The sequence below is a fragment of the Mustelus asterias genome, chromosome 5 (genome assembly GCF_964213995.1).
Source record: "Mustelus asterias chromosome 5, sMusAst1.hap1.1, whole genome shotgun sequence".
Lineage (NCBI taxonomy): Eukaryota > Metazoa > Chordata > Chondrichthyes > Carcharhiniformes > Triakidae > Mustelus > Mustelus asterias.
The window spans coordinates 146184621-146211835 of NC_135805.1; the positions used below are offsets into that span (position 1 = coordinate 146184621).

At 50.6% G+C, this 27215-nt stretch overlaps 1 protein-coding gene across 1 annotated transcript in view; it reads right to left on the reverse strand.

The window, feature by feature from the left end:
* LOC144493870 (transmembrane protein 143-like) overlaps nucleotides 1-27215 on the reverse strand; it is an 88267-nt gene that overhangs the window by 37181 nt on the left and 23871 nt on the right. Inside the window, exons 3-4 of the mRNA XM_078213444.1 lie at nucleotides 18549-18656; nucleotides 16825-17019 (exon numbers count right to left, since the gene is read on the reverse strand). Coding sequence (XP_078069570.1) covers nucleotides 16825-17019; nucleotides 18549-18656 — 303 coding nt within the window. The remainder of the gene's footprint in view (nucleotides 1-16824; nucleotides 17020-18548; nucleotides 18657-27215) is intronic.

Sequence of the window (27215 nt, forward strand, 5' to 3'; positions counted from 1 at the left end):
CAGTGGGATTAGTTTGGGATAGACATCGCGATATGGGGAGAGAGCGGGGCTGTGGGACAAGTTTGGGATTGATACAGGGCTATGGGGAGAGCGTGAGGCAGTGGGATTAGTCTGGTGTTTGAAACAGAGATATGGGATGGGAGAGTGGGGCAGTGGGATTAGCTTGGAGATTGATACAGGGCTTTGCGGAGAGGGTGGGGCCGTGTGATAAATTGGAATTGATACAGGGCTATGGGGAATGAGCAGGATAGTGGAATTAGTTTGGGATTGCTACAGCGTTATGGGGAGAGCGCGGGGCAGTGGGATTAGTTTGGAGATTGATACAGGGCTATGGGGTGGGAGAGAGGGGCAGTGCGATTAGTCTGGGAATGATACAGACCTACGGGGAGAGAGCAGGACAGTGGTATTAGTTTGAGGACTGATGCCGGCTATGTTGAGAGGGTGGGGCAGTGATATTAGTTTGGGGATTGATACAGGGCTATGGGATGGGAGAGAGGGGCAGTGGGATTAGTTTGGGCTTTCATACAGGGCTCTGGGGAGAGAGAGTGGGGCAGTGGGATTAGTTGTGATTGATACAGGGCTATGGGGAGAGCATGGGACAGTGCGATTAGTCTGGGATTGATACCGGGCTATGGGGCGAGAGCGGGGTAGTGGGATTAGTTTGCGGTTGACACAGGGCAATGGGGAGAGAGCGCAGTGGTATTAGTTTGGGGAATGATCCAGGCTGTGTTGAGAGGGTGGGGCAGTGGGATTAGTTTGGAAGTGATACTGTACTCTGGGGAGAGAGCGGGACAGTGGGATTAGTTTGGGACTGATGCGGGGCTATGTGGGGAGAGCGGGGCTGTTGGACTAGTTTGGGATTGATACAGGGCTATGGGGAGAGAGGGGCAGTGAGATTAGTTTGGAGATTGTTACAGGGCTATGGGGAGAGAGGGGCAGTGAGATTAGTTTGGAGATTGTTACAGGGCTATGGGGAGAGAGGGGCAGTGAGATTAGTTTGGGATTGATACAGGGCTCGGCAGAGAGCGCGGGACAGTGGGGCTAGTTTGGGATTGATATAGGGCTATGGGATGGGAGAGTGGTACAGTGGGATTAGTTTAGGAATGATACAGGGCTAGGGGGACAGATCGAGCCAGTGGGATTAGTTTGAGGTTTGATACATGGTCAGCGGGAGAGAGTGGGACAGTGGTAGTACTGACACAGGGCAATGGAGAGATATCGGTACAGTGGGATTAATTTGAGATTGATACAGGGCTATGTGGAGAGAGCGGGGCAATGGGACTAATTTGGGATTGATATAGGGCCATGGGATGGGAGAGTGGTACAGTGGGATTAGTTCAGGAATGATACAGGGCTATGGGGAGCAAGCGGGGCAGTTGGATTAGTTTGGGATTGATACAGACTATGTTGAGAGAGCGGGACAGTGGGATTAGTTTGGGACTGATATGGGGCTATGTGGGGAGAGCGGGGCTGTGGGACTAGTTTGGGACTGGTACAGGCCTATGAGGTGAAAGCGGGACAGTGGGATTAGTTTGGGATTAATACAACGCTCTGGGGAGCGAGTGGGACAGTGGGATTAGATTGGGATTGACACAGGGCTATGTTGAGAGAGTGGGACAGTGGGATTATTTTGGGGATGGATACAGGTCTACGGGGAGAGATCGGGACAGTGGATTATTTTGGAATTAATATAGGGCTATGGGGAGAGAGTGCTGCAGTGGGATCAGTTTGGGATTGATAAAGGGCTATGGGGTGGGAGAGAGGGGCAGTGGGATTAGTTTGGAGATTGATACAGGGCTATGGGGTGAGAGCGGGGCAGTGGGATTAGTTTGGGATTGATACAGGGCAATGGGATGGGAGAGAGAGGCAGTGGGATTAATTTGGAGATTGATACTGTGCTCTGGGGAGCGAGTGGGGCAGTGGGATTAGTTTGCGATTGACAAAGGGCAAAGAGGAGAGAGTGCAGTGGTATTAGTTTGGGGATTGATGCAGGCTATGTTTAGAGAGTGGGGCAGTGGGATTAGTTTGGGACTGATACGGGGCTATGGAGGGAGAGCGGGACAGTGGGATTAGTTTGGGGTTTGATACAGGGCTCGGGGGACAGCATGGGACAGTGGGATTAGTTTGGGATTGTTACAGGGCTATGGGATGGGAGAGAGGGGCAGTTTGATTAGTTTGGAGATTGTTACAGGGCTAAGGGGAGAGAGGGGCAGTGAGATTAGTTTGGGATTGATACAGAGCTATGGGGAGAGAGCAGGACAGTGGGATTAGTCTGGGGACTGATACAGGCTATGTTGAGAGAGAGGGGCAGTAATATTAGTTTGGCGTTTGATACAGGGCTATGGAGAGAGATCGATACAGTGGGGTTAGATTGGGATTGATACAGGGTTATGGGGAGAGCGTGGGGCAGCGGGATTAGTTTGGGGTTTGATACAGGGCTAGGTGGAGACAGCGGGGCAATGTGATTAGTTTGGGATTGATACAGGGCTATGGGATGGGAGTGAGGGGCAGGGGGATGAGTTTGCTTTTGATACAGGGCTCTGAGGAGTGAGTGGGGCAGTGGGATTAGTTTGGGGATTGATACAGGGCTATGGAGGGAGATCGGTACAATGGGGTTAGTTTGGGGAATGATACAGGGCTATGGGGAGAGGATGGGGCTGTGGGACTAGTTTGGGATTGATACAGGGCTATGGAGAGAGATCGGCGCAGTGGGATTAGTTTGGGATTGATACAGGGTTATGGGGAGAGCGTGAAGCAGTGGGATTAGTTTGGGGTTTGATACAGGACTAGGTGGAGAGAGCGGTACAGTGGGACTAGTTTGGGATTGATATAGGGCTATGGGATGGGAGAGAGGTACGGTGGGATTAGTTTAGGAATGATACAGAGCTCGGGGGACAGATCGGGCCAGTGGGATTAGTTTGAGGTTTGATACATGGCCATGGGGAGCGAGTGGGGCAGTGGAATTAGATTGGGGATTGATACAGGGCAATGGAGAGATATCGGTACAGTGGGATTAATTTGAGATTGATACAGGGCTATGTGGAGAGCGCGGGGCAGTGGGATTAGTTTGGGGTTTGATACAGGGCTATGTGGAGAGAGCGGGGCAATGGGACGAGTTCGGGATTGATACAGGGCTATGGGATAGGAGAGAGGGGCAAGGGGAATAGTTTGGTTTTTGATTCAGGGCTCTGGGGAGCAAGTGGGACAGTGGGATTAGTTTGGGATTGATACAGGGCTATGTGGAGAGAGAGGGACAGTGTGATTAGTTTGGGATTGATACAGGGCTATAGGATGGGAGTGAGAAGTTTAACAACACCAGGTTAAAGTCCAACAGGTTTATTTGGTAGCAAAAGCCACACAAGCTTTCGAGGCTCTGAGCCCCTTCTTCAGGTGACTCCCACATCATGGGAGTGAGGGGCAGGGGGATTAGTTTGGCTTTTGATACAGGACTCTGAGGAGTGAGTGGGGCAGTGGGATTAGTTTGGGGATTGATACAGGGTTATGGAGAGAGATCGGTACAATGGGGTTAGTTTGGGGAATGATACAGGGCTATGGGGAGAGGGTGGGGCTGTGGGACTAGTTTGGGATTGATACAGGGTTATGGGGAGAGCGTGAGGCAGTGGGATTAGTTTGGGTTTGATACAGGGCTAGGTGGAGAGAGCAGGGCAGTGGGACTAGTTTGGGGTTGATACAGGCAATGGGATGGGAGTGAGGGGCAGGGGGATTAGTTTGGCTTTTGATACTGGGCTCTGGGGTGTGAATGGGGCAATGGGATCAGTTTGGGGATTGATACAGGGCGATGGAGAGAGATCGGTACAATGGGGTTAGTTTTGGGCAGGACAGAGGATTGGTACAGGGCTCGGAGGACAGCATGGGGCAGTGGGATTAGTTTGGGATTGATACAGGGCTCTGGGGAGAGAACGGGGCAGTGGGATTAGTGTGCAGACTGGTACAGGGCTCTGGGGAGAGAAGGGCAATGGAATTAGTTTGGGGATTGATACAGGGCTATGGGGAGAGATCAGTACAGTGGAAATGGGATTGATACAGGGGTTATTGAGGAGAGCGCGGTGCAGTGAGATTAGTTTGGGGTTTGATACAGGGCTATGGGGAGAGGATGGTGTCGTGGGATTAGTTTGGAATTGATACAGAGCTATGGGAGAGAGCGGGACAGTGGGATTAATTTGAGATTGATCAAGCGTTATGGGGAGAGAGCGGGACAGTGCGATAGCTTGGGGTTTGATACAGGGCTCGGTGGAGAGTGCAGGGTGGTGGGAACAGTTTGGAGATTGGTACATGGCTATGGGGTGGGAGAGAGGGGCAGTGGGATTAGTTTGGGAATGATACAGGACTATGGGGAGAGAGCGGGGCAGTGGGATTTGTTTGGGATTGATACTGGGCTATGGGGAGAGAGGGGCAGTGGGATTAGTTTGGGGACTGGTGCTGGCTAGAAATAGGAAAGGAGCGGTCACGTTGTTAGGAGTTTACTATCGGCCCCCAGATAGTAATAGAGATGTGGAGGAAGAAATTGCTAAGCAGATTATGGATAGGTGTGGGGGTCACAGGGTAGTTGTCATGGGGGACTTTAACTTTCCAAATATTGATTGGAACCTTTGTAGGTCGAATAGTTCGGATGGGGCCGTTTTTGTGCAGTGTGTGCGGGAGGGTTTCCTGACACAATATGTGGATGGGCCGACTAGAGGTGGGGCCACATTGGATTTGGTACTGGGAAATGAACCGGGCCAAGTGTTAGATTTGGTTGTGCGAGAGCACTTTGGAGATAGTGACCACGATTCGGTGTCTTTTGTTATTGCAATGGAGAGGGATAGGGCCGTACGGCAGGGCAAGGTTTATAACTGGGGGAGAGGTAATTATGATGCGATTAGGCAAGAATTAGGGGGCATAAGATGGGAACAGAAACTGTCAGGGAAAGGCACAAATGAAAAGTGGAACTTTTTCAAGGAACAAATACTGGGTGTCCTTGATAGGTATGTCCCTGTCAGGCAGGGAGGAAATGGCCGAGTGAGGGAACCATGGTTCACAAAAGAGGTGGAATGTCTTGTAAAAAGGAAGAGGGAAGCTTATGTAGGGATGAGGAAACAAGGTTCAGATGGTTTGATTAAGGGTTACAAATTAGCAAGGAATGAGCTGAAAAAGGGGCTCAGGAGAGCTAGGAGGGGGCATGAGAAGTCCTTGGCGGGTCGAATCAAGGAAAACACCAGGGCTTTTTACTCTTATGTGAGGAATAAAAGAATGACCAGGGTGAGGTTAGGGCCGATCAAGGACAGTAGTGGGAACTTGTGTATGGAGTCAGTAGAGATAGGAGAGGTGATGAATGAATACTTTTCTTCAGTGTTCACCAAGGAAAGGGCCATGTTTTTGAGGAAGAGAAGGTGTTACAGGCTATTAGGCTGGAGGAAGTAGATGTTCGGAGGGAGGATGTACTAGCAGTTTTGAATAAACTGAAGGTCGATAAGTCCCCTGGGCCTGATGAAATATATCCTAGGATTCTTTGGGAGGCAAGGGATGAGATTGCAGAGCCTTTGGCTTTGATCTTTGGGTCCTCACTGTCCACGGGGATGGTGCCAGAGGACTGGAGAGTGGCGAATGTTGTTCCTCTGTTTAAGAAAGGGAATAGAAATGACCCTGGTAATTATAGGCCGGTAAGTCTTACTTCGGTGGTTGGTAAGTTGATGGAAAAGGTCCTTTGGGATGGGATTTACGACCATTTAGAAAGATGCGGATTAATCCGGGATAGTCAGCACGGATTCGTGAAGGGCAAGTCGTGCATCAGAAATTTGAGAGAATGTTTTGAGGAGGTAACTAAGTGTGTTGATGAAGGTAGTTGATGTCATATACATGGATTTTAGTAAGGCGTTTGATAAGGTCCCCCATGGTCGGCTTATGATGAAAGTAAGGAGGCGTGGGATCGAGGGAAAGTTGGCCGATTGGATAGGTAACTGGTTATCTGATGGAAGACAGAGGGTGGTGGTCGATGGAAAATTTTCGGACTGGAGGCAGGTTGCTAGCGGAGTGCCACAGGGATCAGTGCTTGGTCCTCTGCTCTTTGTGATTTTTATTAATGACTTAGAGGAGGGGGCTGAAGGGTGGATCAGTAAATTTGCTGATGACACCAAGATTGGTGGAGTAGTGGATGAGGTGGAGGGCTGTTGTAGGCTGCAAAGAGACATAGATAGGATGCAAAGCTGGGCTGAAAAATGGCAGATGGAGTTTAACCCTGATAAATGTGAGGTGATTCATTTTGGTAGGACAAATTTAAATGTGGATTACAGGGTCAAAGGTAGGGTTCTGAAGACTGTGGAGGATCAGAGAGGCCTTGGGGTCCATATCCACAGATCTCTGAAGGTTGCCACTCAAGTGGATAGAGCTGTGAAGAAGGCCTATAGTGTGTTAGCTTCCAGGCAAGACTGTTCTCTTCCTGTTGGGGAGCACTTCAGCGGTCACGGGCATTCGGCCTCTGATATTCGGGTAAGCGTTCTCCAAGGCGGCCTTCGCGACACACGACAGCGCAGAGTCGCGGAGCAGAAACTGATAGCCAGGTTCCGCACACACAAGGACGGCCTCAACCGGGATATTGGGTTTATGTCACACTATTTCACATAAATATTTCTGCTTTTTTCCTCCTGAGTCTTTATCATGCGATCCTAGAATCAGAATTTATGTCACACTATTTGTAACTCCCACAGTTGCGTGGACCTGCAGAGTTTCACTGGCTGTCTTGTCTGGAGACAATACACATCTTTTTAGCCTGTCTTGATGCTCTCTCCACTCCCATTGTTTTGTTTCTTAAAGACTGGATTAGTTGTAAGTATTCGCATTCCAACCATTATTCATGTAAATTGAGTCTGTGTCTTATAAGTTCTGTTTGTGAACAGAATTCCCACTCACCTGAAGAAGGGGCTCAGAGCCTCGAAAGCTTGTGTGGCTTTTGCTACCAAATAAACCTGTTGGACTTTAACCTGGTGTTGTTAAACTTCTTACTTAGCTTTTATTAACAGGGGGTTGGAGTTTAAGAGCCGTGGGGTTATGCTGCAACTGTACAGGACCTTGGTGAGACCACATTTGGAATATTGTGTGCAGTTCTGGTCACCTCACGATAAGAAGGATGTGGAAGCGCTGGAAAGAGTGCAAAGGAGATTTACCAGGATGCTGCCTGGTTTGGAGGGTAGGTCTTATGAGGAAAGGTTGAGGGAGCTAGGGCTGTTCTCTCTGGAGCAGAGGAGGTTGAGGGGAGACTTAATAGAGGTTTATAAAATGATGGAGGGGATAGATAGAGTGAACGTTCAAAGACTATTTCCTCGGGTGGATGGAGCTATTACAAGGGCGCATAACTATCGGGTTCATGGTGGGAGATATAGGAAGGATGTCCGAGGTATGTTCTTTACTCAGAGAGTGGTTGGGGTGGAATGGACTGCCTGCAGTGATAGTGGACTTTAGGAACATTTAAGCGGTTATTGGATAGGCACATGGAGCACACCAGGATGATAAGGAGTGGGATAGCTTGATCTTGGTTTCAGATAATGCTCGGCACAACATCGTGGGCCAAAGGGCCTGTTCTGTGCTGTACTGTTCTATGTTGAGAAAGTGGGGCAATGGTATTACTTTGGGGATTGATACAGGGCTATGGAGAGTGATCGGTACAGTGGGATTAGTTTGGAATTGATACAGGGTTATGGGATGGGAAAGAGGGGCAGGGGGAATAGTTTGGCTTTTGATACAGGGCTCTGGGGAGCAAGTGGGTCAGTGGGATTAGTTTGGGATTGATACAGCGCTATGGGGGAGAGAACGGGTCAGTGGGATTAGTTTGGGATTGATACAGCGCTATGGGGGAGAGAACGGGTCAGTGGGATTAGTTTAGGAACGGCACAGGGTTCGGGGGACAGATTGGGCCAGTGGGATTAGTTTGAGGTTTGATACATGGCCATGGGGAGAGAGCGGGACAGTGGTATTAGTTTGGGGATTGATACAGGGCAATGGAGAGATATCGGTATAGTGGGATTAATTTGAGATTGATACAGGGCTATGTGGAGAGCGTGGGGCACTGGGATTCGTTCAGGTTTTGATACAGAGCTAGGTGGAGAGAGCATGGCAGTGGGACTAGTTTGGGATTGATACAGGGCTATGGGGAGAGAGTGGCATAGTGGGATTAGTTTGGGGTTTGATACAGGACTATGGGGAGAGAGGGACAGCGGGATTAGATGGAGACTGATTCAGGGCTATTGGCAGAGAGCGGGACAGTGGGATTAGTGTGAAGACTGATACAGGGCTCTGGGGAGAGAAGGGCAGTTTTTTTGGTTTGGGGATTGATGCAGGGCTAGGGGCAGAGAGCAGGGCAGTGGGATTAGTTTGGCGTTTGATATAGAGCTATGGGGAGTGAGTGGGGCTGTGGAATTAGTTTGGGTTTGTTCCAGGGCTGTGGGTGAGAGCAGGGCAGTGGGATTAGTTTGCGGTTGACACAGGGCAATGGGGAGAGACCGCAGTGGTATTAGTTTGGGGACTGATGCAGGCTGCGTTGAGAGGGTGGGGCAGTGGATTAGTTTGGGATTGATACAGCGTCATGGGGAGAGAGCGGGCCAGTGCGATTAGTTTGGGGTTTCACACAGGGCGAGGTGGCGAGAGCGAGGCAGTGGGACTAGTTTGCGATTGATACAAGGCTATGGGATGGGAGGGTGGGGCAGTGGAATTAGTTTCGGGATTGATAGAGGTTTATGGGATGGGAGAGAGGGGTAGTGAGATTACTTTGGGAATGATACAGAGCTATGGGAGAGAGCAGGACAGTGGTAGTAGTTTGGGGACTGATGCAAGCTATTTTGAGAGGTTGGGCAGTGATATTAGTTTGTGGATTGATACAGGGCTATGGGGAATGATCGGGACAGTGGGATTAGTTTGGGATTGATACAGAGCTCTGGGGAGAGAACGGGGCAGTGGGATTAGTTTGGGGTTTGATATAGGGCTTGGGGCAGAGTGCGGGACAGTGGGACTAGTTTGGGATTGATACAGGGCTATGGGATGGGAGAACGCAGGACAGTGGGATTAGTTTGGGGATTGATACAGGGTTATGGGGAGAGCGGGGGCAGTGGGACTAGTTTGGGATTGATACAGGGCTATGGGATGGGAGAGAGGCGCAGGGGGATTAGTTTGGTTTTTGATACAGGGCTCTGGAGAGCGAGTGGGGCAGTGCGATTAGTTCGGGGATTGATGCAGGGCTAGGGGGAGAGAGCGGGGCAGTGGGATTAGTTTGGGGTTTGATACAGGGCTATGGGGAGAGAGTGCAGCAGTGGAATTAGTTTAGGGATTGACACAGGGCTGGGGAGAGAGCGGGGGCATGGGATTAATTTGAGATTGATACAGGGCTATGTGGAGAGAGTGGGGCAGTGGGATTAGTGTGGAGACTGGTACAGGGCTCTGGAGAGAGAAGGGCAGTGGAATTAGTTTGGGGATTGATGCAGGGCTCGGGGGAGAGAGCGGGGCAGTGGGATTAATTTGGGGTTTGATACTGGGCTATGGGGAGAGAGTGGGGCAGTGGGATTAATTTGAGATTGATGCAGGCAAGGGGAGAGAATGAGAGCGTGGGATTAATTTGAGATTGATGCAGGCAAGGGGAGAGAATGAGAGCGTGGGATTAATTTGAGATTGATACAGGGCTATGTGGAGAGAGTGGGGCAGTGGGATTAATTTGGGGTTTGATCCAGGGCTGTGGGTGAGAGCAGGGCAGTGGGATTAGTTTGCGGTTGACACAGGGCAATGGGGAGAGAGCGCAGTGGTATTAGTTTGGGGACTGATGCAGGCTGTGTTGAGAGGGTGTGGCAGTGGGATTAGTTTGGGGATTGATACAGAGCTCTGGGGAGAGAGCAGGACAGTGGGATTAGTTTGGGATTGATACAGGGCTATGAGGGGAGAGCAGGACAGTGGGATTAGTTTGGGGATTATTACAGCGTTATGGGGAGACAGCGGGGCAGTGGGATTAGTTAGGGGGTTGATACGGGGCTAAGTGGAGAGAGCGGGGCAGTGGAACTAGTTTGGGATTGATACAGGGCTATGGGGAGAGAGCGGGGCAGTGGGATTAGTTTGGGACTGATACTGCGCTCTGCGGAGGGAGTGGTGCAGTGGGATTAGTTTGGGGGTTGATACAGGGCTATGGAGAGAGATCAGTACAGTGGGATTAATTTGGGATTGATACAGGGTTATGGGGAGAGCGTGGGGAAGTGGGATTAGCTTGGGGTTTGATACAGGGCTATGGGGAGGGAGCGGAGCAGTGGAATTAGTTTGGGATTGACACTGCGCTCTGGGGAGAGCATGGGGCAATGTGACTGCTCTGGGGCTTGATACAGGGCTCGGTGGAGTGAACGGGGCAGTGGGACTAGTTGGGATTGATACAGGGCTATGGGCAGAGAGCGGGGCAGTGGGATTAGTTTGGGATTGATACAGGGCTTTGTGGAGAGAGTGGGGCAGTGGGATTAGTTTGGAATTGATACAGAGTTATGTGGAGAGCGTGGAGGAGTGGGATTAGTTTGGGGTTTGATACGGGGCTAAGTGGAGAGAGCGGGTCAGTGGGACTAGTTTGGGATTGAAACAGGGTTATGGGGAGAGAGCGGGGCAGTTGGATTAGTTTGGGGTTTGACACAGGGCTATGGGGAGGGAGCGGGCAGTGGGATTAGTTTGGGATTGATACATGGCTAATGGATGGGAGAGAGGAGCAAGGGGATTAGTTTGCAGTTGACACAGGGCAATGGGGAGAGCGTGGCGCAGTGGTATTAGTTTGGGGACTGATGCAGGCTATGTTGAGATTGTGGGGCAGTGGGATTAGTTTGGGGATTGATACAGGGCTATTGGGAGATGGTGGGTCATTGGATTAGTTTTGAATTGATACAGAGCTCTGGGGAGAGAGCGGGACAGTGGGATTAGTTTGGAGATTGATACAGGGCTATGGGCAGAGGGTGGGGCAGTGGGATTAGTTTGAAATTGGTACTGCGCTTTGGGGAGAGAACTGGACAGTGGGATTAGTTTGGGATTGATTCAGGGCTTTGGGTAGAGAGCAGGGCAGTGGGATTTGTGTGGAGACTGGTACAGAGCTCTGGAGAGAGAAGGGCAGTGGAATTAGTTTGGGGATTGATGCAGAGATAGCGGGAGAGGGAGCGGGGCAGTGGGATTCGTTTGGGGTTTGATACAGGGCTGGCGGGGAGAGCTGGGGTGTGGGATTAATTTGAGATTGATACAGGGCTATGTGGAGAGAGTGAGGCAGTGGAATTAGTTTGGGGTTTGATGCAGGGCTATGGGGAGAGAGGGGGAGTGGGATTAATTTGGGATTGATACAGGGCTGGGGGGAGAGAGGGGGAGTGGGATTAATTTGGGATTGATACAGGTCAAGGGGAGAGAATGGGGGCGTGGAATTAATTTGAGAATAGTACAGGGCTATGTAGAGAGAGTGTGGCAGTGGGATTAGTTTGGGATTTGATCTCGGGCTGTGGGTGAGAGCGGGGCAGTGGGATTAGTTTGGGATTTGATCTCGGGCTGTGGGTGAGAGCGGGGCAGTGGGATTAGTTTGCGCTTGACACAGGGCAATGGGGAGAGAGTGCAGTGGTATTAGTTTGAGGACTGATACAGGCTATGTTGAGAGGTTGGGGCAGTGGGATTAGTTTGCGTTTGACACAGGGCAATGGGGAGAGAGCGCAGTGGTATTAGTTTGAGGACTGATACAGGCTATGTTGAGAGGTTGGGGCAGTGGGATTAGTTTGGGGTTGATAGAGGGCTATGGGGAGAGAGCGGGACAGTGGGATTAGTTTGGAATTGATACTGCGCTCTGCGGAGGGAGTGGGGCAGTGGGATTAGTTTGGGGATGATACAGGGCGTTGGGGAGGGAGCAGGGCAGTGAGATTAGTTTGGGATTGATACATGGCTAACGGGTGGTAGAGAGTAGCAAGGGGATTAGTTTGGCTTTTGATACAGGGCTCTGGGGAGAGAGTGGGGCAGTGGGATTCGTTTGGGGTTTGATCCAGGGCTGTGAGTGAGAGCAGGGCTGTGGGATGGGTTTGCGTTTGACACAGGGCAACGGGGAGAGCGCGCAGTGGTATTAGTTTGGGGACTGATGCAGGTTATGTTGAGGGGGTGGGGCAGTGGGATTAGGTTTGGGTTGATACAGGGCTATGAGGAGAGAGCAGGGCAGTGGGATTAGTTAGGGGGTTGATACAGGGTTCGGGGGAGAGCGTGGGGCAGTGGGACGAGTTTGGGATTGATACAGGGCTATGGGATGGGAGCGAGGCGCAGTTTGATTAGTTTGAAGGCTGATACAGGGCTATGGGGAGAGAGTGGGATAGTGCGATTCGTTGGGAATTGATACTGCACTCTGGGGAGGGAGTTGGACAGTGGGATTAGTTTGGGGATTGATACAGGGCTCGGGGAGTGCATGGGGCAGTAGAACTAGTTTGGTATCGATACAGGGCTATGGGATGGGAGAGGGAGGCAGTTTGATTAGTTTGGAGATTGTTACAGGGCTATGGGGAGAGATCAGGGCAGTGGGATTAGTTTGGAGTTTGATACAGGGCTATGGGGGGAGGGCAGGACTGTGGGATCAGTTTGGGATTGATATAGCGTTATGGGGGAGAGCGGGACAGTGGGATTAGTTGGTCTTTGATACAGGGCTCGGGGGAGAGCGCGGGTAGTGGGATTAGTTTAGGATTGATACAGGGCTATGTGATGGGTGAGGGGGGCAATGGGATTAGTTTGGAATTGATACAGGGCTCTGGGGAGAGAACGAGTCAGTGGGATTTGCCTGGGATTGATACCGGGCTATGTGGAGAGAGCGGGGTAGTGGGATTAGGTTGGAGTTTCATACAGGACTATGGGGAGAGCAGATCAGTGGGATTAGATGGAGACTGATTCAGGGCTATGGGCAGAGAACGGGGCAGTGGGATGGAGACTGGCACAGAGCTCGGGGAGAGAAGGGCAGTGGAATTAGTTTGGGGACTGATGCAGGGCGAGGGGAGAGAGCGGGTCAGTGGGGTTAGTTTGGGTTTTGATACAGGGCTCTGGGGAGAGGGTGGGACAGTGGGATTTGTTTGGGACTGATACAGGTCTATGAGGGGAGAGCGGGACTGTGGGATTAGTTTGGGATTGATATTGGGCTCTGGGGAGCGAGTGGGGCAGTGGGAGTAGTTTGGGGATTGATACAGGGCTATGTTGAGAGGTTGAGCAGTGGGATTAGTTTGGAATTGATACAGGGCTATGGGGAGATTTCGGGGCAGTGGGATTAGTTTGGTGACTGATGCAGGTCTATGGAGAGAGATTGGTACAGTGGAATTAGTTTGGGGATTGATACAGGGGTATGGGGAGAGCACGGGGTAGTGGGATTAGTTTGGGGTTTGATCGAGGGCTAGGTGGAGAGAGTGGGGCAGTGGGATTAGTTTGGGATTGATACAGGGCTGTGGGATGGGAGAGATGGGCAGGGGGATTAGTTTGGCTTTTGATACAGGGCCCTAGGGAGAGAGCGGGGCAGTGGGATTAGTTTGGGATTTGATACAAGACTATGGGGAGAGCAGGACAGTGGGGTTAGATGGAGGCTGATTCAGGGCTATGTGGAGAGAGCGGGGCAGTGGGATTCGTGTGGTGACTGGTACACGGCTCTGGGGAGAGAAGGGCAGTGGAATTAGTTTGGGGATTGATGCTGGGCCTGGGGGAGAGAGTGGGGGTTTGGGATTAATTTGAGATTGATACAGGGCTATGGGGAGAGCGCGGGGCAGTGGGATTAGTTTGCGGTTGACACAGGGCAATGCGGAGAGAACGCAGTGGTATTAGTTTGGAGACTGATGCAGGCTATGTTGAGAGAGTGGGGCAGTGGGATTAGTCTGGGATTGATACAGAGCTATGGGGAGAGGATGGGGCAGTGGGATTAGTTTGGGGATTGATTCAGGACTATGGGGAGAGGGTGGGGCAGTGGGATTAGTTAGGAATTGATACAAAACTCTGGGGAGAGAGTGGGACAGTGGGATTAGTTTGGGACTGATACAGAGGTGTGGGAGGAGAGCAGGACAATAGGATTAGTTTGGGATTGATACAGCGTTATGGGGAGACAGCGGGACTGGTTTGGGGTTTGATACAGGGCTCGGGGGAGAATGCGAGGCAGTGGGACTAGTTTGGGATTGATACAGGGCTATGGGATGGGAGCGAGGGGCAGTGGGATTAGTTTGGGAATGGTACAGGGCTATGGGGAGAGATCAGGGTAGTGGGATTAGTTTGATACAGGGCTATGGGCAGAGAGCGGGGCAATGGTATAGGTTTGGGGATTGATGCAGGGCTATGGGGAGAGCGTTGGGCAGTGGGATTAGTTTGGGATTTGATACAGTGCTAGGTGGAGAGAGTGGGGCAGTGGAATTATTTCCGGATTGATGCAGGGCTATGGGGAGAGAATGGAACAGTGGGATTAGTGTCTAATTGATACTGCGCTCTGGGAAGCGAGTGGGGCAGTGGGATTAGTTTGGAATTGATACAGGGCTATGGGGAGCGAGCAGGGCAGTGAGATTAGTTTGGGAATGATACAGAGCTATAGGGAGAGAGCAGAATAGTGAACAACAAAAATTACAGCACAGGAACAGGCCCTTCGGCCCTCCAAGCCTGCACCGACCATGCTGCCTGACTTAACTAAAACCTCCTATCTTCTGGGGACCATATCCCTCTATTCCCATCCTATTCATGTATTTGTCAAGACACCCCTTAAAAGTCACTGCCGTATCCGCTTCCACTATCTCCCCCAGCAACGAGGTCCAGGCACCTACTACTCTCGGTGTAAAAGATCTGCCTCGTACATCTCCTTTAAATCATGCCCCTTGCACCTTAAACCTATGGCCCCTAGTAGTTGACTCTTCCACCCTGGCAAAAAGCTTCTGACTATCCACTCTGCCCATGCCTCTCGTAATCTTGTAGACTTCTATCAGGTCGCCCTTCAACCTCCGTCGTTCCAGTGAGAACAAACCAAGTTTCTCCAACCTCTCCTCATAGCTAATGCCCTCCATACCAGGCAACATCCTGGTAAATCTTTTCTGTACCCTCTCCAAAGCCTCCACATCCTTCTGCTTGAGTGGCGACCAGAATTGAACACTATATTCCAAATGCTGCCTAATTAAGGTCCTATAAAGCTGCAACATGACTTGCCAATTTTTAAACTCAATGCCCCGGCCAATGAAGTCAAGAATGCCACATGCCTTCTTGATGACCTTCTCCACCTGCATTGCCACTTTCAGTGACCTGTGTACCTGTACACCCGGATCCCTCTGTCTATCAATACTCTTAAGGGTTCTGCCATTTACTGTATATTTCCTATCTGTATTAGACCTTCCAAAATGCATTACCTCACGTTAGTCCGGATTAAACTTCATCTGCCATCTCTCCGCCCAAGTCTCCAACTGATCTATATCCTGCTGTATCCTCTGATCGCTATCCGCAAATCCAACAAACTTACTAATCAAACCAGTTACATTTTCCTCCAAATCATTTATATATATTACAAACAGCAAAGGTCCCAGCACTGATCCCTGAGGAACGCCACTTGTCACAGCCCTCCATTCAGAAACGCACCCTGCCACTGCTACCCTCTGTCTTCTTTGACCGATCCAGTTCTGTATCCACCTTGCCAGCTCACCTCTGATCCCATGCGACTTCACCTTCAGCACCAGTCTGCCATGAGGGACCTTGTCAAAGGCCTTACTGAAGTCCATGTAGACAACATCCACTGCCCTACCCTCATCAATCATCTTTGTCACTTCCTCGAAAAACTTGATCAAGTTCGTGAGACACGACCTCCCCTTCACAAAACCATGTTGCCTCTCACTAAAACGTCCACTTATTTCCAACTGGGAATAAATCCTGTCTCGAAGAATCCTCCCCACTAATTTCCCTACCACTGATGTAAGGCTCACCGGCCTGTAATTACCTGCATACTGGTACAGGGCTCTGGGGAGAGAAGGGCAGTGGAATTAGTTTAGGGATTGATGCAGAGCTATGGGGAGAGAGTGGGGCTGTAGGGTTAGTTTAGGGATTGATACAGGGCTATGGGGAGAGAGCAGGGCAGTGGTATTAGTTTGGGGACTGATGCAGGCTATGTTGAGAGATTGGGGCAGTGATATTAGTTTGGGTATTGATACAGGGCTATGGAGAGAGATCGGTACAGTGGAATTAGTTTGGGATTGATACAGGGTTATGGAGCGTGGGGCAGTGGGACTAGTTTGGGATTGATACAGGGCTATGGGATGGGAGAGAGGGGCAGTGGGATTAGTTTGGCTTTTGATACAGAGCTCTGGCGGGAGAGCGGGGCAGTGGGATTAGTTTGGGGTTTGATATAGGACTATGGGGAGAGTGGGACAGTGGGATAAGATGGAGACTGATTCAGGGCTATGGGCAAAGAGTGGGGCACTGGGGTTAGTGTGGAGACTGGTATAGGGCTCTGGGGAGAGAAGGGCAGTGGAATTAGTTTAGAGCTTGATACAGGGCTATGGGGGGAGAGTGGGGCAGTGGAATTAGTTTGGGGTTTTATCCAGGGTTGTGGGTGTGAGCGGAGCAGTGGGATTAGTTTGCGGTTGACACAGGGCAATGGGGAGAGAGCACAGTGATATTAGTTTGGGGATTGATGCAGGCTATGTTGAGAGAGCGGGGCAGTGGGATTAGTTTGGGATTGATACAGGGCTATGGGGAGTGAGTGGGGCAGTGAGATTAGTTTGAGATTGATACTGGGTTATGGGGAGAGAGTGCCAGATTGTGAACAGTAATTTCTGGAAGGTACATCAAGGGGTTTCTACGATACAATGCTCTGACATTTACCTGTGATTTCAAGAGTGGATCATGATAGGACAGTGCGTACTGGATGGTTTCCTCTGACAGTTTGTTGAAGTTTGCCTGTTGCAGCACTGGACCCAGGTTATCCAGCAGAATCATCTCCTGGTCCAGTTGGACGGGATCTTCCAGTGTCAGGTCGGGCAGTGTGTCGCGATCAGGATTGATAGGTTCAAACAGAGCCTGCAATTCAACAGAGAATCAGGGCATGGGTAAAAATATATTGCACCCCCCACCCCCAACGCCCATCAACTCACAGAACAAGTGGGCACACTCTCTCCCCCTCCCCCACACCCTCTCCCCCTCCCCGTACCCCACACTCTCTCCCCCTCCCCGTACCCCACACTCTCTCCCCCTCCCCGTACCCCACACTCTCTCCCCCTCCCCGTACCCCACACTCTCTCCCCCTCCCCGTACCCCACACACTCTCCCTCTCCCCGTACCCCACACTCTCTCCCCCTCCCCATACACCACACTCTCTCCCCCCTCCCCGTACCCCACACTCTCTCCCCCCTCCCCGTACCCCACACTCTCTCCCCCTCCCCGTACCCCACACTCTCTCCCCCTCCCCGTACCCCACACTCTCTCCCCCTCCCCCACACTCTCTCCCCCTCCCCGTACCCCACACTCTCTTCCCCCCTCCCCGTACCCCACACTCTCTGCCCCCTCCCCGTACCCCACACACTCTCCCCCTCCCCGTACACCACACTCTCTCCCCCTCCCCGTACCCCACACTCTCTCCCCCCTCCCCGTACCCCACACACTCTCCCCCCTCCCCGTACCCCACACTCTCTCCCCCCTCCCCGTACCCCACACTCTCACCCCCTCCCCGTACCCCACACTCTCACCCCCTCCCCGTACCCCACACTCTCACCCCCTCCCCGTACCACCCACTCTTGACCCCCTCCCCGTACCGCCCACTCTCTCCCTCTCCCCGTACCCCACACTCTCTCCCTCTCCCCGTACCCCACACTCTCTCCCCCCTCCCCGTACCCCACACTCTCTCCCCCCTCCCCGTACCCCACACTCTCTCCCCCCTCCCCGTACCCCACACTCTCTCCCCCCTCCCCGTACCCCACACTCTCTCCCCCTCCCCGTACCCCACACTCTCTCCCCCCTCCCCGTACCCCACACTCTCTCCCCCCTCCCCGTACCCCACACTCTCTCCCCCCTCCCCGTACCCCACACTCTCTCCCCCCTCCCCGTACCCCACACTCTCTCCCCCCTCCCCGTACCCCACACTCTCTCCCCCCTCCCCGTACCCCACACTCTCACCCCCTCCCCGTACCCCACACTCTCACCCCCTCCCCGTACCCCACACTCTCACCCCCTCCCTGTACCCCACACTCTCTCCCTCTCCCCGTACCCCACACTCTCTCCCCCCTCCCCGTACCCCACACTCTCTCCCCCCTCCCCGTACCCCACACTCTCTCCCCCCTCCCCGTACCCCACACTCTCTCCCCCCTCCCCGTACCCCACACTTTCTCTCTAATCTCGCAGGATCTTCATGGTCAGGTGCACATTGTGGGATCTTGTTGAGCACCGATGGCCTCCTGCGTTTGCCACGTAACAACAGTGGTTAACATTCTGGAGAAAGTGTGGTGCCTCCCTGTCCGTGAAGCACTCCAGGATGCTCTGAGCTTGTGAAAGGCCATTATTTAAAATCACCTCCTTTTCAAAACGTTACTCTCTGAGTGATGGCATTCCCTCACCAGAAGCCTCTCCAGCGTGGCATGGTAGTGCTTTGTCATCTCTACGTCAGCCTGTTCAACCAGGGCGGTCAGTGAGTTCCTTTCCTGCTCTGTGGCAGAGCTCAGCTCCTGGAGAGGGAAAGTGAAGGGGTGGGGAGAATGAAGCCAGCAGAGAGAGAGAGATCCAGAGAGAGAGAGAGACAGAGGGAGTCAGACAGAGAAATAGACAGACAGAGAGAGAGAGGGAGACAGACAGAGAGAGAGAGACAGACAAACAGAGAGAGAGACAGACAAACAGAGAGAGAGACAGACAGACAGGGAGAGAGACAGACAGACAGGGAGAGAGACAGACAGGGAGAGAGGGGTGGCACGGTAGCACAGTGGTTAGCACTGCTGCTTCACAGCTCCAGGGACCTGGGTTCGATTCCCGGCTTGGGTCACTGTCTGTGTGGAGTTTTGCTGCCCCTTCCTCCGCCTGCCCCTTCTCCACTGTTTTGCTGGCATGATTCGGGGTACAAAGCCGATGTAAATATTAATGGGGCCGGCACAGCCGTTTCCTGCTTCCCAGTCATTTCCCCCCTCGTGGACAAGAGGTCTCGCCGGCGAGAATGACGGATGGTCTCCAGTAATGGGGATCAGTTGTGATGGCCATGCCAGGGGGAATCGGAGGCCATTGAAACCCCCGCAGGTCAGGGGCATGGCCAGGCAGTGCCTGTCAGGCCCCCTGGCACTGCCCACCAGGCACCATAACTGTGCCGAGGGCATTGCCAAAGGCTGGGGTCAGTGTGGGGTGCAGGCCTGAGTGGGCTGGGGCTATGACGGGGTGGGGGGAGCAAGGGGGGGTCTATGCAGGGGAGGGGAGGGGCAGACTGGGGGCATGAAGTGGGGGGAGGGACAATCGGAAAACGGGGGGGGGGGTACAGCGTGGGGAGGGTGCGTGCAGGAGGGGTTGTGGAGCGGGGTGGGCCACGGGGGGTGTCGTGATGGAGGATTCATCGGGGGATCCCGATGCCTGTGACTCGTGTTGCCATATGGCTGGGGGGAGCATGGTTACACTGCCCCCTAAGATGGGGGGGGGGGGGGGGGCAATGTCTGGCGGGGGATGTGGGGGGAGGGGGGGCGGGGGGAGTGAGGGGGTAGGTGGCGGGAGGGTGGCAATGCAGTCTACAGACTACCAGAAAAATTGATAGAGTGTGGAGTAGCTCACAGCGTGGGATAGCTCACTGAAAAAACCGGGTGAAACACTAATGGAAAGATTGCGCCCCCTCATGTCTGTTTTTCTCTCTCTCACTATGTCTGTTTCGCTCTCTTTCTATCCCCATGTCCATTTCTCTCTCTCTCCCCATGTCTGTTTATCTCTCTCTCTCGCTCCTCATGTCAGATGGCAGATGGAGTTTAATTCAGATAAATGTGAGGTGTTGGATTTTGGTAAGACAAACCAGGGCAGGACTTACACAGTTAATGGTAGGGCCCTGGGGAGTGTTGTCGGACAGAGAGCTACAGGTGCAGGTACGTAGTTCCTTGAAAGTGACGTCACAGGTAGACAGGGTGGTGAAGGCAGCATTTGGCACACTTGCTTTCATCGGTTAGAGCATTGAGTACAGGAGTTGGGACGTTATGTTATGACTGTACAAGACATTTGTAAGGCCACATTTGGAGTACTGCGTACAATTCTGGTCACCTTGCTACAGGAAGGATGTTATTAAATTGGAAAGGGTGCAAAAAAGATTTACAAGGATGTTACCGGGTCTGGAAGGTTTAAATTATAAGGAGAGGTTAGAGAGGCTTCCTGGAGTGTAGGAGGATGAGGGGTGACCTTATAGAGGTTTGTAAAATATGAGGGGCATAGATAAGTGGAACTGATCCACTTCAGATCAGCCATGATCTTATTGAATGGCGGGGCAGGCTCGATGGGCTAGATGGCCTACTCCTGCTCCTGTTTCTTATGTTCTTATGTTCTTAGGTGAATAGCCAAGGTCTTTTCCCCAGGGTAGGGGAGTCCAAAACTAGAGGGCATGGGTTTAAGGTGAGAGGAGAAGATTTAAAAGAGACCTGAGGGGCAACTTTTTCACACAGAGGGTGGTGTGTGCATGGAATGAGCTGCCGGAGGAAGTGGTATAGATGGGTACAATTACAACATTTAAAATGGATGGGAAAGGTTTAGAGGAGTATGGGCCAAACACCGGCAAATTCAGTTCAGAAAAACTGGTCAGCATGGACAAGTTGGGCCAAAGGGCCCGTTTCTCTGCTGTATATCTCTATGACTCCAAGAGTATGGGGATGATTTTCCCAGCCTGCTGTGCTGCTCGAGTCATGCAGCGGGCCGGGAGACATCAGCGGGGGGCAGGTTCGCGGGCTTCCCGCTGGGCGTCACAGCCTCAGAGAGTCTATGCGACCGAGAATGTCAACTCTGCGCCGAAAATCGGCATGGAGCTTACTTCAATATTGGAATTCACATTTACATCTTATTAGCGGGCCCGGGACTGAAGTCTCCGGGCCTGCTCGCATCTCCCCCCCCCCCCCCCAGCTGGAAATGGTTCACTCCAGTTTCAAGGGTTTCCTCCTGCTCCTTACTAACGGGGAACAAGTAGTCCGACCCCACTGGAGGGGAGAGAGGCCATTGAGGCCCACCCGAGAATGTCAGGAGTAAGGGCGGGGGGGGGGGGTGCCCCTTGGGCAGTGCCAGCCTGGCCCCCTGGCACTTTGCCACTCAACAGCCAGTGGGAGATAGAGGAACAGTTATGTTGGCAGATTTTGGCAAGGTGTAAAAGTAACAGGGTTGTTGTGGTGGGAGATTTTAACTTTCCCTATATTGACTGGGACTCACTTAGTGCGAGAGTTTGTAAGGAGCATCCAGGAGGGCTTCTTGAAACAGTATGTAGATAGAACAATTAGGGAAGGAGCCATACTAGACTGGTATTAGGGAATGAGCCTGACCAGGTGGTCAACGTTTTAGTAGAGAAGCAGTTCGGGAACAGTGACCACAATTCAATAAGCTTTAAGGTACTGATGGATAAGGAAAAGTGTAGTCCTCAAGTTAAGGTGCTGGGGGAAGGCTGATTATAACAACATTAGGCAGGAACTGAACAATATAAATTGGGGGCAGATGTTTGAGGGCAAATCAACATCTGACATGTGGGAGGCTTTCAAGTGCAAGTTGATTGGGATTCAGGACTGGCACATTCCTGTAAGGATGAAGGATAAGTATGGCAAGTTTTGGGAACCTTGGATAACGAGAGATAGTGTGAGCCTAATCGAAGATAAAAAGGAAGCATTTGTCAAGGCTAGGAGGCTGGGAACATACAAAGCAGGTGTGGAAGACAAGGAAAGTAGAAAGAAACTTAAACAAGAAGTAAGGAGGGCTAAAAGGGGTCACAAAAAATCATTGGTCAGCTGGATGAAGAAAAATCCCAAGGCTTTTTATACATATATAAAGAGCAAGAGGGTGGCCAGGGAGAGGTTTGGCCCACTCAAGGACAAAGGAGGGAATCTATGCATGGAGCCAGAGGAAATGGACGAGGTATTAAATGAGTACTTTGTGTCAGTATTCACCAAAGAGAAGGACTTGGTGGATGATGAGTCTGGGAAAGGGTGTGTAGATGGGGTTTGAGTCATGTTGAGATCAAAAAGGAGGAGGTATTGGGGTTCTTGAAAAAACATTAAGGTAGACAAGTCCCCAGGATGTGATGGGATATACCGCAAAATACTGAGAGAGGCAAGGGAGGAAATTGCTGGGGCCTTGAGATAAATTTTTGTATCCTCACTGGCTACAGGGGAGGTCCCAGAGGATTGGAGAATAGCCAATGTTGTTCCTTTGTTTAAGAAGGGGAGCAAGAATAGTCCAGGTAATTACAGGCCGGTGAGCCTTACGTCAGTGGTAGGGAAATTATTAGAGAGGATTCTTCGAGACAGGATTTACTCCCACTTGAAAATAAGTGGCTAAGGGAGGAACAGGACTGGCAGCTCAATGTTCCAGGGTACAGATGCTATAGGAAAGATAGAACAGGAGGTAAGAGAGGAGGGGGAGTTGCACTTTTGATTAGGGAAAGCATCACGACCGTACTGAGGGGGGATATATCCGAGGGCTCACCCACTGAGTCTATATGGGTAAAACTGAGAAATAAGAAGGGGGAAATCACTTTGCTAGGGTTGGACTATAGGCCCCCAAATAGTCGGTGGGAAATTGAGGTGCAAATATGTAAGGAGATAACAGATAGCTCCAAGAAAAATAGGGTGGTAATAGTCGGAGATTTTAACTTTCCCAACATTGACTGGGACAGCCATAGTATTAGAGGGTTGGATGGAGAGAAATTTGTTGAATGTATTCAGGAGGAATTTCTCATTCAGTATGTGGATGGTCCGACTAGAGAGGGGGCAAAACTTGACCTCGTCTTGGGAAATAAGAAAGGGCAGGTGACAGAAGTGTTAGTGAGGGATCACTTTGGGCCCAGTGACCATAATTCTATTGGTTTTAAGATAGCTATGGAGAATGATAGGTCTGGCCCAAAAGTTAAAATTCTAAATTGGGGCAAGGCCAATTTTGATGGTATCAGGCAGGAACTTTCAAAAGTTAATTGGGGAGTCTGTGGGAAGGCAAAGGGACGTCTGGTAAGTGGCACGCTTTCAAAAGTGTGTTAACCAAGGTTCAGGGTAAACATATTCCTCTTAGAGTGAAGGGTAAGGCTGGCAGAAGTAGGGAACCCTGGATGACTCGGGATATTGAGGCCCTGGTCAAGAAGAAGAAAGAATTATTTATAGATTTATTTATAGATTTATTTATCTATTTATAGATAGGCCTAAAAGGTAGGGATATGTTCGGCACAACTTGTGGGGCCGAAGGGCCTGTTTTGTGCTGTAGTTTTCTATGTTTCTATGTTTCTAAGCACATGACATGCATAGGCAGCTGGGATCAAGTGAATCCCTTGAAGGGTGTAGAGGGTGTAAGAGTAGAGTTAAGAGAGAAATCAGGAGGGCAAAAAGGGGACACGAGATTGTTTTGGCAGATAAGGCAAAGGAGAATCCAAAGAGCTTCTACAAATGCATAAAGAGCAAAAGAGTAACAAGGGAAAGAGTAGGACCTCTTAAGGATCAACAAAGTCATCTATGTGCGGGTCCACAAGAGATGGGTGGGATCCTAAATAAATATTTCTCATCAGGATTTGCTGTTGAGAGAAGCATGGATGTTTGGGAACTTGGGGAAATAAATAGTGATGTCTTGAGGAGTGTACATATTACAGAGAAGGAGGTGCTGGAAGTCTTAAAGTGCATCAAGTCTTAAATCCCCGGGACCTGATGAAGTGTATCCCAGGACATTGTGGGAGGCTAGGGAGGAAATTGCGGGTCCCCCAGCCGAGATATTTGAATCGTCGATAGTCACGGGTGAGGTGCCTGAAGATTGGAGGGTGGCAAATGTTGTGCCTTTGTTTAAAAAGGGCTGCAGGGAAAAGCCTGTGAACTACAGGCCGGTGAGCCTCACATCTGTGGTGGGTAAATTGTTGGAAGGTATTTTGAGAGACAGGATCTACAGACATTTAGAGACGCAAGGACTGATGAGAGACAGTCAGCATGGCTTTGTGAGAGGAAAATCATGTCTCATAAATTTGATTGAGTTTTTTGAAGGGGTAACCAAGAAGGTAGATGAGGGCAGTGTAGTTGGTGTTGTCTACATGGACTTTAGTAAGGCCTTTCACAAGGTACCACATAGAACATAGAACAGTTCCGCACAGAACAGGCCCTTCGGCCCACGATGTTGTGCCGAGCTTTATCTGAAACCAAGATCAAGCTATCCCACTCCCTATCATCCTGGTGCGCTCCATGTGCCTATCCAATAACCGCTTAAATGTTCCTAAAGTGTCTGACTCCACTATCACTGCAGGCAGTCCATTCCACACCCCAACCACTCTCTGCGTAAAGAACCTACCTCTGATATCCTTCCTATATCTCCCACCACGAACCCTATAGTTATGCCCCCTTGTAATAGCTCCATCCACCCGAGGAAATAGTCTTTGAACGTTCACTCTATCTATCCCCTCCATCATTTTATAAACCTCGATTAAGTCTCCCCTCAGCCTCCGCCGCTCCAGAGAGAACAGCCCTAGCTCCCTCAACCTTTCCTCATAAGACCTACCCTCCAAACTAGGCAGCATCCTGGTAAATCTCCTCTGCACTCTTTCCAGCGCTTCCACATCCTTCTTATAGTGAGGTGACCAGAACTGCACACAATATTCCAAATGTGGTCTCACCAAGGTCCTGTACCGTTGCAGCATAACCCCTCGGCTCTTAAACTCCAACCCCCTGTTAATAAAAGCTAACACACTATAGGCCTTCTTCACAGCTCTATCCACTTGAGTGGCAACCTTTAGAGATCTGTGGATATGGACCCCAAGATCTCTCTGTTCCTCCACAGTCTTCAGAACCCTACCTTTGACCCTGTATTCCACATTTAAATTAGTCCTACCAAAATGAATCACCTCACATTTATCAGGGTTAAACTCCATTTGCCATTTTTCAGCCCAGCTTTGCATCCTATCTATGTCTCTTTGCAGCCTACAACAGCCCTCCACCTCATCCACTACTCCACCAATCTTGGTGTCATCAGCAAATTTACTGATCCACCCTTCAGCCCCCTCCTCTAAGTCATTAATAAAAATCACAAAGAGCAGAGGACCAAGCACTGATCCCTGCGGCACTCCGCTAGCAACCTGCCTCCAATCCGAAAATTTTCCATCGACCACCACCCTCTGTCTTCGATCAGACAGCCAGTTACCTATCCAATCGGCCAACTTTCCCTCTATCCCACACCTCCTCACTTTCATCATAAGCCGACTACATGGTAGGTTGTTGCATAAGATTAAATCTCACGGGATCCAGGGTGAGGTATCTAAATGGATACAAAATTGGCTTCTCGACAGAAGCCAGAGCGAGATTGTAGAGAATTGTTTTTCAAACTGGAGGCCTGTGACCAGCGGTGTGCCTCAGGGATCAGTGCTGGGTCCACTGTTATTTGTCATTTATATTAATGATTTGGATGAGAATATAGGAGGCATGGTTAGTAAGTTTGCAGATGACACTAAGATTGGTGGCATAGTGGACAGTGAAGAAAGTTATCTCCAATTGCAACGAGATCTTGATCAATTGGGCCAGTGGGCTGACGAATGGCAGATGGAGTTTAATTTAGACAAATGCGAGGTGATGCATTTTGGTCGATTGAACCAGGGCAGGACTTACTCAGTTAATGGTAGGGTGTTGGGGAGAGTTACAGAACAAAGAGATCTAGAGGTACATGTTCATAGCTCCTTGAAAGTGGAGTCACAGGTGGACAGAGTGGTGAAGAAGGCATGCGACATGCTTGGTTTCATGGGTCAGAACATTGAATACAGGAGTTGGAATGTCTTGTTGAAGTTGTACAAGACATTGGTAAGGCCACACTTGGAATACTCTGTGCAATTCTGGTCACCCTATTATAGAAAGGATATTATTAAACTAGAAAGAGTGCAGAAAAGATTTACTAGGATGCTACCGGGACTTGATGGATTGAGTTATAAGGAGAGGCTGGGTAGACTGAGACTTTTTTCTCTGGAGCGTTGGAGGCTGAGGGGTGATCTTATAGAGGTCTATAAAATAATGAGGGGCACAGATCAGCTAGATAGTCAATATCTTTTCCCAAAGGTAGGGGAGTCTAAAACGAGAGGGCATAGGTTTAAGGTGAGAGGGGAGAGATACAAAAGTGTCCAGAGGGGCAATTTTTTCACACAGAGGGTGGTGAGTGTCTGGAACAAGCTGCCAGAGGTAGTAGTAGAGGCGGGTACAATTTTGTCTTTTAAAAAGCATTTAGATAGTTACATGGGTACGATGGGTATGGAGGGATAAGGGCCAAATACGGGCAACTGGGATTAGTTTAGGGGTTTTTTAAAAAAAGGGCCCCATGGACAAGTTGGGCCGAAGGGCCTGTTTCCATGCTGTAAACCTCTATAACTCTAAGTGGATGTATTAGCGAGAGGCAACATGGTTTTGTGAGGGGGAGGTCATGTCTCACTAACTTGATCGAGTTTTTCGAGAAAGTGACGAAGATGATTGATGAGGGTAGAGCTGTGGATGTTGTCTACATGGACTTCAGCAAGGCCTTTGACAAGGTCCCTCATGGCAGACTGGTGTTGAAGGTGAAGTCGCATGGGATCAGTGGTGAGCTCGCAAGGTGGATACAGAACTGACTCGGTCATAGAAGACAGAGAGTAGCAGTGGAAGGATGCGTCTCTGAATGGAGGGCTGTGACAAGTGGCGTTCCTCAGGGGTCAGTGTTGGTACCTTTGTTGTTTGTAATATATATAAATGATTTGGAGGAAAATGTAACTGGTTTGATTAGTAAGTTTGCGGACGACACAAAGATTGTTGGATTTGCGGATAGCGATGAGGACCATCAGAGGATACAGCAGGATATAGTTCGGTTGGAGGCTTGGGTGGAGAGATGACAGATGGAATTTAATCCGGACAAATGTGAGGTAATACATTTTGGAAGATCTAATACAGATAGGAAATATACAGTAAATGGCAGAACCATTAAGATTATCGATAGGCAGAGGGATCTGGGTGTACAGGTACACATAGAACAGTACAGCACAGTACAGGCCCTTCGGCCCACGATGTTGTGCCGAACCTTTTCTGAAACCAAGATCAAGCTATCCCACTCCC